This window comes from Idiotropiscis lumnitzeri, chromosome 21 (genome assembly GCF_059441095.1).
Source record: "Idiotropiscis lumnitzeri isolate Australia: NSW breed Sydney's pygmy pipehorse chromosome 21, RoL_Ilum_1.0, whole genome shotgun sequence".
Lineage (NCBI taxonomy): Eukaryota > Metazoa > Chordata > Actinopteri > Syngnathiformes > Syngnathidae > Idiotropiscis > Idiotropiscis lumnitzeri.
Window position 1 is genome coordinate 11,860,313 of NC_142411.1, and position 14,892 is coordinate 11,875,204.

A 14,892-nucleotide genomic window follows, 5' to 3' on the forward strand; every position below is an offset into this window, starting at 1 on the left:
TGAATAGAAATGCCAATTTCTTTTTTTTCCTTTTCACTTATGAATCCCCTGCTTATGTTTTTGTTTCGTATATCTATCTTTGGTTTGACATGCTGTTGCCAAGTACATGTTGTCCTCTGTAAGTGTTTGTAATTTTCAATGTTCAAGAAAAAAATAAAAAACTCATGTGAATTGCTGTCAGTAACAACACCTCAGCTTAGACAGATCAGAGATGGTATGGCAATACAGCTAATGGACAACGTCAGGGGAGGGATGTCACTGTCACCACACTCCTTCGAGTCACGGTTTCAAATCAAAACCAACAAAAATATCTCTGAACAGCTTACAAGCATACAATGAAACAAAGAAATAAAATGAACACAAAACATGCATCTCTCATGCCATTCATATCCCCAACAGAAATAAAAATAACACAAAAACCGGACTGATGCATTCTGGGAGCCTCAGACTCAGCCAATCAGATGGCTGATTAGAGAGATGCGAGCGGTGTGCTTTGGGCAGTGTGTTTTTGAATGATGAGACAGACTACGACATTGTGGACAGCTGCCCTTTTGTCCAGCTTTCTCCTGCACCATCACCAAAAAAACATATTCACATAATGTACATGTCACAGTCAATTCGAAGCATAGATTTATCAGACTTTGGCCAGCAGGGTGTGCTAACATGCACTCTGCAATGCCCCAAAGGGGTCAGGTTCAATGGTCGAGAGAGTTGCTCAGTCCATACAATGAGCACGGCGCATGACAAGGAGCCTCGCTTGTTTTGGGGGAATTTTGGGACTTTAAAGTACGCGTTATGGTCGGGAAAATACGGTAGTATTTGTGAAACTGAATGTGAAAAGTCAAGTGAGTTTCGTCTGTGTGGGAAATATGTGAATCTGCATTTGGTAAAGTAAAAAACCGCAAAATAGAGGTTGACCTTTTTTATTATTGTTTTTAATTTTCATTTTGGGGGGATTTACATCTCTGTTACGCCCATGACATAGTTCCCAACGGACTAAATATTTGTTATACAACAAATTTATCATTAAAAATGCAAAATGAAGAATGAATACCAAGCTGCAGGCTGTGAACGGAATGTGATTTTCAAGTACGGCAGCGGATGATTGCGACATACCCTTGGCTAATAACTATGTTAAAGTTTTCATTTCGGTCCTTAAATTATCATATTCATTGTGTATGCTATTCTACACTGTTTAACTTTATTATTTTGTCTTGTATTATTGCGTCTATTTTCTTCCTCGCCTTTTTTCAGCGCGCTACTACTTGCACAGTTTTCATCCGATTTTCACCGTCCCAACTTCGTTGTATTCCAAAAATTCATGCTTCGAAGGCTTCCATTTTTCATGTCTTCACCAATTCCATTTCACATGTTTCACTCCAAAAATCCCGATTCATTTCCAATGGGACATTCAACATTTCACATTTACATGGTTCCAGTTTGAAATTCAAGACATTCAGGTCATTCATTTCACATTCCTGTAACTCCTTTCACATAATTCATGTGATTCACTCAATTCATACATTCCCATTTCACATGTTTCACCCCAAAAATCCCCATTCATGTCCAATTAGACATTTAACATTTACATGCTTCCAGTTTGAAATTCAAGACATTCAGGTCATTCATTTTGCATTCCTGTAACTCCTTTCACATTATTCGTGTGATTCACTCTATTCATGCATTCCCATTTTACATGTTTCACCCCCAAATTCCCCATTCATTTCCAATGGGACATTCAACATTTCACATTTACATGTTTACAGTTTGAAATTATAGACATTCAGGTCATTCATTTCACATTCCTGTAACTCCTTTCACATTATTCATGTGATTCACTCTATTCATGCATTCCAATTTTACATTTTTCACCCCCAAATTCCACATTCATTTCCAATGGTAAAAATTTGGGAATGTGTTTACTCCTCCAATTTTTGTCCAGCAATGCCGAGAACATTGTTTCACCCCCACACTGATATATAAAAGGTACCCAGCCGTATGGGTCTCTTTCCAAATTTTCAACCAGATTTTCCACCAAAATTTACCATTCATTTCCAATGGCTAAAATTTGGGAATGCATTAATTTCTCAGATTTTCATTTAGCAACGCTGAGAACATCGTTTCACCGCCACACTGGTATAAAAGGTACCCAGCCCTGTGGGCCTCTTTCCAAATTTTCAACCAAATTTTCCACTAATATTCCCCATTCATTTCTAATGGCAAAAATTTGGGAATGCGTTTACTTCTCCAATTTTCATCCAGCAACGCCGCGACCATTGTTTCACCCCCACACTGGTATAAAAGGTACCCAACCGTACACGTCCCTTTCCAAATTTTCAATCAAATTTTTCACCAATACTCCCCATTCATTTCCAATGGCAAAAATGTGGGAATGCTTCACCATTTTTCATCCGATTCAAACCGTTCCAACTTAAAAATATTCAGGTCATTCATTACACATTCTTGCATCTCCTTTCACATTTTTCAGGTGATTCACTTTATTTCAAACGCATTCATCCATTCCAGATGGCACGTTTTCATTCTTATTTACATAATTCCAGTTAGAAATTCAAAACATTCAGGTGATTCATAACACATTCCTTTATCTCATGTAAATTTTTCACCTCATTCATTGTTTACAGAGGATGCTCGCACCTTAGCCTCCACCACAGTGCGGCAGGCATCTTGGACTAGTGTCATTCAAAATCATTCAATGTCATTCAGTATCATTCAAGATCATTCCACATCCTTCCACGAAAAAACTTCTCCGCCTTCACACGCAATTTCTTCAAGAATTGCATTTTCTAGTTTATTGTAATGTGAATGAGTACATAGAAAGATCATAGCCTTAGTGAAACATTCAGCTACTTTTATCATTTAAAAAAAGCACTCATTTAGTATTTTGCTTCACACCTCAATACCTTTATGTGCTCATCCCACAGACCATTTAATCCACTGTTAGATCAGAGTAGACCCAACGTCAATGCTTTCCACTCGGTGGAAGAGTGGCTGCTAGCCATCAAGATGGAGCGATACAGAGACAACCTCACAGCAGCTGGTTATGTTTCCTTGGAATCTGTGGCCAGGATGTCAACTGAGTAAGTAGAGGGAAATTCATTTAAACATCTTTATTTGATCGATTTAAACTTTTTCATAATTTTGATCAAATGAAAAATTACTCCCTTCATCTATCTACCCATGCATCCATCCATTCTTTGGTGTGCCCAGGATTGTATCGTGGACACTGGCAGAGCTAGACTTTTATCCTTGGGGCGGCCCGGGGGTGGCCAAGGCTATTTCAGGGGGTCCACAGACTTTAACAATGTATTTGTTTCTCGACTTATCAATTCCAATCAGTGTCATATTTTAAATGTAGATACTAAGCATGCGAGAGATGAGATTTAGGTATAAATGTCAGTTTATCAATGCTGAAAATCGAAAACAATTTGGCAACAATTTTTCAATAATGCATTAGTAATAACTAATTTTTACAAAAATGGTGAAAATGCATCAACACATTCATAGTTAAGGATCCAGAAGCTAGACAATAACTGCAACTAACCAGCAAGTTTCAGCTAAGTCAACCTACCACCGGGGCCCCTCGGCTGAGCAAAATTGGTACTGGGGACAGCTGGCTCTGGGTCAGGCTCTTGTTGCTCATCGACAGCCTCATCCTCAGCGGCCTCCGGATCCTCCTTCGATGGAACTACATTGCATTGTGTTATGAAAATAATACAATGCAATAAATGTATTTATATAGTGCATTTCACAACAGCTGGAGCTGTACATCTACCTTCAAACAACAACAGTAATCAATAACCAAAATTTCAAAATACCTAAAACTCAATTTAATTACTGAACTGAGCATGTGACTGTTTCTGTCTATGCTCTGGCCTGGTGATGATGGGCTGAGCTGTATTGTGCATTCTCCTGCCGGACTTGTCCCAGGAAGGGAGCTGCCACCTTTGGCTTCTGTGACCTCCCTAAATAGAACTACATTGTAAAAAATAAATAAATAAAACACACACATCAGTAAAAAAAAGAAAAGGGTTCCAACACGTTTAAAATTTCCAGACGCTAATTCCCAGACGTCTCAGTATTAAAGACCGAAATCTTTTTGTAACATTTGAGTAACAAGATGTGTGCCATGTGAATAGATTATGCAATTCATCATGCAAATCATTTGTTATAATTATTCTGAATTTGTATGTATTGAATGTTGTATTTAGTATCTCACTAAATTATTTCCAGGAGATTATAGATAGGTTGTGTATGCAAAATAATTTATCCAAACATTTTAAGATAACCCAGATAACAATTAAGATACATATATTACCATACAATTGTTTCCATTTCCCATATTACTGTAGACCTGGAAATACAGAAAATCAAGTTCCATACTACGAAGACAGTAACTTGAAATGACGAGTAAGAGAGCATGTGACTGCTTCTATGCTCGGACCTGGTGATGGGCTGTGTCCATCACATTCTCTCTCTCTCCTCTTACTCGTCCCAAGATGGTAGCTGCTGCCAGACCTGAATTCTGGTTGTCTGCCTGCCTCGTCTTTTCCTGACTTGGTAATCTTCACAACGAGGTTCTTCTTCTCCCCCTACCTTTTTATTCTCAACTGGCCCTATGAAAAAAGAAGCCAGTCTTATTCACGTTACTCCTAGCATCACTTATAATCACACAATGTTATTAAATTCCTGCTTCAAGCCGAAAAAAGTCAGGGATAATAAACCACCGTACAAAAATGTTTAATATTCAGACTTTTAAGACAGTTGACAGCAAACTAGCTAGCAACTACCGTCTTCACGTTACGTTTCATTTATCATTGGAGAAATATGTACATAAAGTGCGACCCAAATGTATAAAATGTAGACGTTAATATCGAGCTGCCATGAGATCTAAAGTTAACGTTTGCTTGATGCCGTGCCTCTCAGCTTGGGGCACCAGCAAGAAAAATCACCTATCTACAAAAGTTATTTTAAACAGTGACTCGTTGGGACACCAGCGTAAAACATACTTTGCGACGAGTATTTCACTGTCCACGAAGAGTATCCTTTGTTTCCTTCTTTTTCGTTACTTTGTTGATCTTCTGTCTCCTGCAACGACAACAGTCCAATCAGATTCAAATCTTCCTGCTTCAGTGGTGATTCTTCTTCTCCCATGGAACGTGGATTGCAACGCTTTGTGGCACATAGCGCCAACTACTGTACAGGAGGGACTTAGCACTCGGTGCCGCGATATCCCGAATCATATGGGGTGGCACCTGGAGGGGTCCAATCAGATTTCAGGGGGCGTCCAGTGCTACCCTGGCCTCCCCTCTGGCTCCGCCAGTGGTCGTGGAGTGACCATATATGCACTTTGCACCTGGACAACGTGGGTCCCAGTTGGATTATCCATTTTGTGGACTTCACAGCCTCATGTTTTGGACACTTAGTTGAAGAGGGGCTCGGAGCTGTCAACCTATCCCCACGCAGTGGTGTGTTGTGTTCACATGCCTCGGGGGGGGGGGCAGTGTGCCATCAATAATGAGTATACTGTGGATGGGGTGCTGCTGACCTCGACTGTAAACATTTTAAGAGACTAATACGAAGATCTCAAGATCGACATGGCTTCCCAAAGAAGGAGAGTCTGGGGCACTGAAGGGAGCTCGCCTATCTCTAGCGTTAACGTCAATCGTGCAGATAGTTAATTGAATCAACCACCAGAAATATATTTTCTTACATGTCAATGTATCATATTTGAATATGTACTCTAAAGAATCTTTAGAATGCGTTTATCATTTCCACACCTTTACCAGCAGACAACATGGACTGTCACAGTTTCATAAACTAAAATACAAATTGCAAAGTACAAGCAGGAACATACCTAATTAAAAACAGGGCTTAGGTTGCGAAGAATTAAACCTTTTTAGATATGATTTGAATCAATCGTCCTACAGTCGCAGTATGCAAAATGGGGATCACTCTAATCGGCTTTTTGCGAGCATATGCAAATCAGTCCCCATTTGGGCAGAAGGCATGCGCTAGCTGATGACGTCACGCTGGCAATTCTAATCAGACAATTTACATTCATCTACCGATGCATCCATCCAGCCATGTCTTTTGTTCGACCAATAATCAGTTGTACCTCAATCTAAAAAAATCACATCATCTTATTGATAATAGAAATGCATATTGGGAATATGAACCTCTTTTCCCCAAATTATGGTCTTTAATTAACATAACATGCATGCTTTTGGAATATGGGTGGGAGCTGGACGACACGATAAAACCCAAGCAAGCATTATTTTAAAGAAGAACCAATATCTCATTCACACCAGTAGGCAATCACTTTGAGTCCAGTGAGCAGTCTTTGATTAATAATCCTTTCATTCTCTGTACAGCTTCTCCACACTATTCCACCTGATTTTGTGCGAGGGGCAGGTTACAAGCTGACTTGGATAACTGCCAATTGCAGTTAAATTGACGAATAAGCATTCACACTCACATTTTACACTTTTGGAAAATTCAGAGTCTTAAATATACCATGCAAGCACCCGGTGAAAAACTATTTCAAAGAATTATTATCTAATAGAATTGTGTTGTAGAACTTGATAAAGTGTTAATTCTTCACCAAGACATCCCCATTTTTTTTCCTCCAATCCCCCATCTTGTGAATGGCTTTCAGTCCGTGATGGTCTGGATACCACGACACAGGTTCCTGCTGTGAAGTGGTCGGCGATCCTCCTGGAGTACTGGGTCTTAGCTTCTCTGATCTCACATGACAGGTTTACCCTGGCTGACCTGAGGCTCACCTCATCCCCAGCTATGAAGCCCTGTGGACATCCGCTTTCAGCCATGGCTTGTGATTGGCCCTGATGGAGATGGTTCTGGAGACCGTAACATCCTCCATGCACTTCTTCATGGAGGCAGTGACTGTCTCTGTTACTCCTGGCGGTCCGTGATGTTGTTGTGGGTGGCTGCCTGTTTAAACATGCTCCAGTCAATGGTGCCTTGGATGAACCGTCGAACCACAACCCGGATCTTCTTCTTGGCTGTGTTTGTCACCAAAACCAGCGGTCTGTATGCAGGCGTTCAATTGACAGGGTCTGAGGCTCCCAGGTGAGGGAGGGGGAGGGCTTTATAGGCTCCTTTGTGAGTTGTGAAAACATGGTCCAGGATGTAGTTGTGTCTTTTGAGAAATGTAATATGTCCATGAAGTCTTGGGGTTGGTGTGTTTAAAATCCCCCGCCAGGATAAGTAGGGCATCAGAGTGGGATGCCTCCTGCTCACTGATGAGCCGGTGGAGTTCATACAGTGTCTTGCCTTTTTGAATGCATCACAGGACGTGAGTGGGGATCACCAGAGCAGTCGGGAGAGCGTCTGTTGTGCTACTGAGTGTGGAGTTAGTGCGTGTGTATGCTTTGCCTCATACTTGAACTCCTCCACTTGAGGCCTGGTCTGTTCCTCGACCCGATGAGGGGACGCCACCGTTTTGCAACGGAGGACCTTGGTCACAGATTTGGAGGTGCTGATTGTCAACCACTTCACATTCTGCCTGTGAGTCGCTCCAGTGAGTTGAAGAGCTGGCTTCAAGACGCCAACAGTACCACATCATGACCTGATACTGAGGTCCATCACCTCAAGCCCCACAAGGAAAAGATAAGGATTCGGGAAATACTGTATTTACGTCAGTGCTTCACAATTATTTTCTGTTACGCCCCCCCTAGCAAGAAGAAAACAATTTGCACCCCTCCACTACAACCCACTCGCCATTGCATCTAAAAATAATAGCATTTTCGTTGCAGAACAAACCTACACCGAAGAGTTAATACTCGCTGCGCACAATGAGCAAGGAGAGTGCCAATGCCAACTACTGGAGTGGATGTGCAACTACACTTTATTGTAGTACAGTGGAAAAAAAGCATGTTCCCCAGGGTCACACGCACCTCCCTCAGCAGTCCCTATCTATACAATGTATTTGCACTAAAGAATGAAGGGGGGAGAACCAGCAGGAACATGTAAATCTTCCGGATAAGAAAGGAAAAACAGACACCATTGGCGTTTACTGATAGCAGTCGTTAACTGATTGAAAATGCCTTTTAGTGCTCTAGCACTAAAGTCTCACTCCTTTTGTTTTAGAGGTGTGTCTCGGGCACACCTCCTTTGATGTTGCAGCTATTGATCCAGTCTTCAGGCATCCGCTTCTCCTGGAATCTTCTCATCCATATGGTTCAAACTTCAGTCACACTGTGGAACAATTCCTTTGCAATACAAATAGAGTAAAATATGGGAAAACATATACATTCACCCTAACAGGCATTTACGCGCAAGTAAACCTGATCTCTGTATTCCAAAATGAACAATTGTTTGTCCTACTAACTAATGTGTTCTGTTGTCTTCCAGGGATGTCATGAGGTTGGGTATCACTCTGGTGGACCATCAGAAAAAGTTGATGAGCAGCATTCAGATAATGAGATCTCAGATGTTACATGTTCACAATACAGGTGTTCAGGTCTGATGACAGCAAATACAGAACCCTTATAAAACGTCTCAAGTGGAATCTTCAACTCATCAGAAATGGACATCTGATGTCAGATTCCTGGAGAGCTGGTGTGAAAAACAAAAGATAGTGGACACCAACTAGAGGAAGAAATGCAAAAACCAACAATAGCAATCGCTCTTATTTTCTTTTTTTTTTCTAATGAGCTAATGAACACATATCAAATGCATTGAAAATAATGTTTGTAACTTAATGACTTAGACACTTGCACATTAGAGGAGTGGATTTTAACTCCCTCGCTGCTCCTGTTCAGAATGACTCAAACTCAAGTACCACTCCCATTTTGGAAGTCTGCGGAATTAGATATGGCTGCGCATCTTTCAGAGTTTTTTTTTTCCGACTGGATAAGCCCACTCCCGTCTACTCCTGTGAACTTTTTATCACCATCTTCTACTGCACGCTAGGGCAATTTTCTACTTTCAAAGAACTAAAGAGTCAGTCTATACTTTGAGGGATTATTGTTTCCTCATTTCTATGACGTCCTAGTTCATAAACAATTCATACTTCCTTCTACTTAGACTTAGAAACAGGGTATTCTCAGTATTGATATGGAGGGAATCTCCAAAAGGTGTGTTTTTTATTGATACATTAGGAGACTGTCTGAAACTTCATATACAGATGAAATACGCAACATTTGTTTGTGCTAAAACACATTTTAAATTTGAATCTTTGTTAAAGTGTGCAACACTGATATTTTTCTTGATACAACTCTTTGACTCTTTGTCAGTTAGAATTGATCACAAAGACTTCTTTGAAACATCTAGCACCTCCCACCACAATACCTTGTTTGGCCATTATTTTGCCAAATTGTTGCACAGTAATGCGTGGGTTCCTCAGCTGCAAATACTGTACATATTTTAAAGATTGAAGAACGTTTTACTGCCTTAAAAAGCTGTTTGACATGTAACCACTATTTAGGCATACTGTTCAAAATGCTTTCTGTGTGAGTCAGTTTGAGTGTGTCCATCAGGGTTGGCTTGTTATGGTTTCCTTGTAATATGTCACAGCTGAAACTTGCACTGCAAGAATACAGGTGAAAGTTAAAAGTGCTAAAGTGCAAAGATGGGATGAACTAAACAAAGCAATAATTACCAGGTTAAAAAAATATATTTCTAGGGTGCTAGTTTTGTGTGCTTAAAGGAGAAGACCCTTTTGAAAACCACTATTCAATCACGATAAAGTTTATATTTGTATCCACCAAACTTGCTGCCTGATAATTAATATAGGGTTGTGGTATTAAAATTGCTCAACATGGAATTTTGATTTAATGGCCAGCTGTGGATATGATGTATAACAGCAGTATTTGTTCCTTATGACTGCAAATGAAATGAATTTAATTTACTCACTCCTTGTGACTTTTCCATGGATATCGCAAACTAGAAGCTTTGTAGCAAGTCAATGTTGTAAAAACCAATTTGCCAGTTTGGTACTCTCACTTTAAACCTAAAAAAAAACATTTTTTAGCTGAGTGTTTACAAAGTCTTATCTCAGAACGCTATGGAAAAGTCATTCTTGCAACTTTTTTAACAAATCGTCCAAAAAAAAAAACACTGGCTTTCTTCCGTTGTGACACTGACATTTGAAAAGTCAAGGGGTGATAATTTGGAAGCCAGGAAAATTAACCAGATCCACGGATCTGTTTGTTTAATTTACTACATTTGGATTGGTTGGAATTAGTTGCTAATTGGACTCAAGAAGAAGAAGAATACAGTCATCATTCTACTGAAACCGGAAAACCAATTAGTTTAAGTCATCAATAAACCTAACCTTCATGTTGTTAGACTCTGAGACAAAGCCCACATAGTGCAGGGAGAACATTTACTTGACAGAAATGCTCATCTGACAAGGCCAAAACCGGAAAGTAAAATATTGATTAAAAGTACTGCAAAACTGAGAATCAAGAGGAAACAGTCCCTCTCATGACACCTGCGGGTAGTCGGAGATCAAAGGCTCACCACTAGATGCGACATTGTGGCGTTGCTCCTCTTTCTTCGCCGCATACAGCGTGGCGTAATAAAAACAATGTGGGACAATATCAGTGCAGTCTGTGAGCACCAAGCCAAAAAAGGAGCTCGAAGCCAGTCCAGTCTAACCCTGACAGGAATCATCATCTCCGTACAAAAGCTACAAGCCATGCTAATTTCTAAGATTCACATGGCTAGCACGTTTCAGTATTAAGTTCTTGGTTGATTGAGTACACTTTTCACAGACGATAAAGCGGAGTATACCTAACTTTGCCCAGCAAAATAGCAGGTCATGTGTCTAGACCAGTGCTTCTCAATTATTTCCTGTCATGCCCCCCTACCAAGAAGAAAACATTTCGCCCCCGCTCCCCACCACCATTTTTTTTTACATTTCGTACTAATGTACATGTTCTTTGTATATTGATGTTAGATTGTCAATAAAATATCCCTCAGCAAAGCTAAATTGATAAAAAATATCATTTTGAGAACGATTATTGTGAGGATCTCGAAACTCAGTACTGTTGTGCAAATGATGAGATGATATATTTACTATACTTTTTTTTTTTTTAATTTTATTAACATGAACAAACCAAACAGTTATTAATACGTACATAATATAGAAAAGACAAAAAGAGCCAGGGGGATTTTAAACAAAAATTTTATATAAATGACAAAGCAACAGTTTTAACATATTTACTATACGTTATTTTTTTATGTTTACAATACGTTTGACGTCGTACCTCTTCGTCGTGATGACATCAGCCATTTCTGTGTTTCAGCCTGAGAGCGTCTGCTAAATTGCTAACATAGCCGTCGTCTTATTTTGTGTTTAAATACGTAATGGTTGCTATACAACATTTCTGTTCATAACTGCTGGCTCTCCGCCCAAACACGGTTCGAGTCAGACTTCTGTTACATCGAAGCAATTCATTTTAGCGTTTAGCGCGCTTAGCGCCTCCTTGCTCGCCTCCTCGTGTAGAACGCTACTTGTTTGCGGAGTCGTTGATTTGCCATCACGTAGCTTGTTGCTGCTGCTGTGCGCGGACTTACATATAGTTCAAATAAAGACCGTTCTGCTGCGGCGCAAGATTGCTTGGCGCAGAGCATTTAAGTAGCGGCGAAAGAAATCACTTCCGGGACAGCGAGTGACAGGGCAACGTTTTTTTTTAAACAGTATTGCGTGACAGGGCGACGCCTGTTTTAATCAGTACTGCGTGACCTACTGCGTGAACTAGGGGCACAAATAGCCTTGACAAGCTCAAACTCGCGTTGTCTGAGATCGCCTTTTTCTGTCCCAAAACGATGCATCGTTCAGCCTTACTACGGCGGGGGGAAAAAAAGCATGTTCCCCAGGGTCCCACGCGCTCCCCTTAATATCGCCCCACTAATTGAGAAACCTACTCGCTAAATTGAATAAGAAACCCGAAGTGAATTCATGTATGCTACGACCTTCGTCAGACAGGATGAGTGGCCTCTAAGCAGAAAAGAAATATTTATATTGTCACTGTGCCGTCCACTATATATATATATATTTGCACAATAGTTTTGCGAATAAATGAGTTAATTTGAGTAGGAATTATGTGTAGGATTTTTTAAGAAATAAAAAATGTATGATATGAAAAAGAAACCCAATTAATCAATCATTATTTTGTCATACTTTTGTTTCAAACCAGTACTTCAGGTAGTCAATATTAACCTGCAAAAAAAAAAATCCTCCACATAATTCCTACTCAAATTAACTCATTGATTCGCAAAACTATTGTGCAAAGAAAATATATATATTTCGAGTATAACAATATCAGGCTTTGTGTCCTAAAATTGATCAGCGCATTCTAAACAATCATCTATATAATCTCTCCAATCGTGTTGTACACTGAATACAATGACAATGGAGGGCATTCTATACTCTATTCTATTTTATATACCGTAGTTATATGATAACATCTGCAGTATACCTCAATTTTGACAAGCCTCAATTGGAAATGTCTTGTTGCGCTTTGATTCTTCTAAGCCAAATTCAAACACTGGACCATATTAACTGGACATCTTTAGCACATCATCTCAGAACAAAACATATTGCTAAGTCACCACTGGGCCTTGCAAAGCAAGTTTTGAAAAAAAGAAAAATGCCTTTAAAGATGACTCAGTTTAGATCATATTCAAAGATCAAAGAAATTCATGGAACTGTCTTTGATTTAAAATACACTTGATATTTGGTGATTTTACATTAATTCCAAGATTTTATTCAAGTAAATACCTGTTAAAAGCTTCACGAAAAACATTAGTAGAAAAAATGTGATTAATCACAATTAATTACAATTTTCTTTTTATTTTGATTGATTAGTTAAAAAAATTAAAATTTCTCGACAGCAATTTTATATATATATATATATATATATATATATATATATGTGTGTGTGTGTGGGGGGGGGGTGTATGTGTGTATGTATATATATATATATATATATATATATATATATATATGTGTGTGTGTGTGTGGGGGGGTGTATGTATATATATATATATAAAAGAAGAAAGTATAAAAAAAATATAAAAGAAAAGTTTTTGTTTTTGACCCTGTGATTAAACACTGGAAGTCGTGTTATTGCTTTGGTGAGGTAATTGAGAATTCCAAAGAGTGCAACACTGTTAGCACTATTGTTTGTTCTGATTGTAAAACTTGTATTTATATTGTTTTGTATTTTTTTTCGTTTTTTATATTTTATATATTACCCAATAGAGAACTGACTACAGCGAAAATGGACTATATTTTTATATGTTGCAGATCAAGAACTATCGCACACAAGATTTCAGTTGTACAAATGTCTTCATTTAGGACCAAAGATGTCTGATCATCTTTGTTAATGATGTTATATTACTTTTTTTGGCTTTTCAATGTGGACAGTCTTAAACGCAATGATGGACTCTTTATTGTTCAGTGAACATTAATAGAATGGTCAACCGTCGGTTAGCCTCATCTGCAAAAATTTCAACTCCATTAATTAGATTTTGTTTCAGTAGACTAATTTCTTGTTCCATAGAGGTTCCTTCATTCTTTGTAACGTTTCTAATAGACTGTACATATATTTTTGGAAATATAATGCAATCTCAAAATGTTGTCTCTTTCATAATTCATAATGTGTTTGTTTTTTTATTTGCTGCTTTAAATTGTCACTTTGCTGTATACAGTATATTGTCTTGCAGCACACATACACACATGCAGGCCAAGGTAAGTCGAATGTATTCATATAGTCCTCAATCACAAAAAAGTCTCAAAGGGCTTCACATGCCCACAGTTGACAAATATTAGCTTCACATGCCCACAGTTGACAAATAATAACAACATCCCCTGATCTTAATCCCCTGGAGTACAAGGAAAAACTCATTATAAAACAGAAAAGACGCCACGGGTGGGAGAATCCCCCTTCGAGGATGACCAGGAGGCAATAGATGCTGAGTGGGCACACTCTAGAAACAATTGTGTTAAAAATAACACAATCATGGGTTAAAATTGGACCAATCCACTATTGGGTCAATTTGACACAACTTTCTGAATTGTTTTTTGTAAAAAACAACCCAAGAAATTGGTAGTTTTGAACAAAATAATCGAAAATATTGGGTCAAATTGATCCAAGTAGTGGTTCGCTCCATTTTTTTCATTATTTTTAACGAGTGCTGTCAGCTGAAAAAAAAATAATAATTAAATCATAATTAATCAAATTTTTTCATAGTTAACTCGTAGTTAATCGCACATTTTATTAATTGTAAAAAAAATCCCTTTATTCATTGTAACCCCCCCATTTTTTGTTTATGTATATAATTCAATATTTTATTGAATTGCAATACCTTTCCTTCAGAATTGATTTTTTTTTATGCAAATACTTTTTTTAATTGAAAAAACAAAGCATAGGATTTGACTCCCACAAACAAAGTCACACAAAACAGCATCTCAACAGCCTTTCTAAGGGATTAAATTGGAGTAATATAAGAAATATAAAATGCCAATAAAGTGCAAATGAAATGGGTCAAAATAATGGGCTACACTCCGGGGTGGTTATGGTTACTGAGAGAAGTCCAGTAATCACCGGTGAGCGCGACTGCTTCCGCCTTCTCCACTTCCTGCAAGTCTTGAATGCGGATTGAAATGGTGTATCTCGAGGACAATTCGTAAGTGCAGTCGTTGGACGCAATGCGAAGTATTTTAGCCAGACCTTCGTCCTTCACGATGCTAACACGCAGTGGCCACCCACTTAGCTATGGCTTCAGTGAGTCTCTTTTTTTGTTGATCCATCCATCGGTTTCTGTCGCAAATTATCCATGGATGCCTGGATTTGACAAGGGGGCCGGTGAATTGGCATCAGCGGTGTGCTTGGCCAT

General features: G+C 38.9%; 1 protein-coding gene across 4 annotated transcripts in view; it reads left to right on the top strand.

The window, feature by feature from the left end:
- The window catches only part of epha7 (eph receptor A7), a 107,774-nt gene extending 94,900 nt beyond the window's left edge, over positions 1–12,874 (top strand). For 2 of the 4 annotated variants that reach the window (XM_088286818.1, XM_088286819.1), the window contains exons 16-17: positions 2,943–3,098; positions 8,395–12,874. In XM_088286818.1, coding sequence (XP_088142944.1) covers positions 2,943–3,098; positions 8,395–8,509 — 271 coding nt within the window. In that variant the 3' untranslated portion in view covers positions 8,510–12,874. Of the gene's footprint in view, positions 1–2,942; positions 3,099–8,394 lie in introns of those variants that run through there. The other 2 variants (XM_088286820.1, XM_088286821.1) reach the window with 2 other exon arrangements.
- Positions 12,875–14,892: the final 2,018 nt, after the last annotated feature.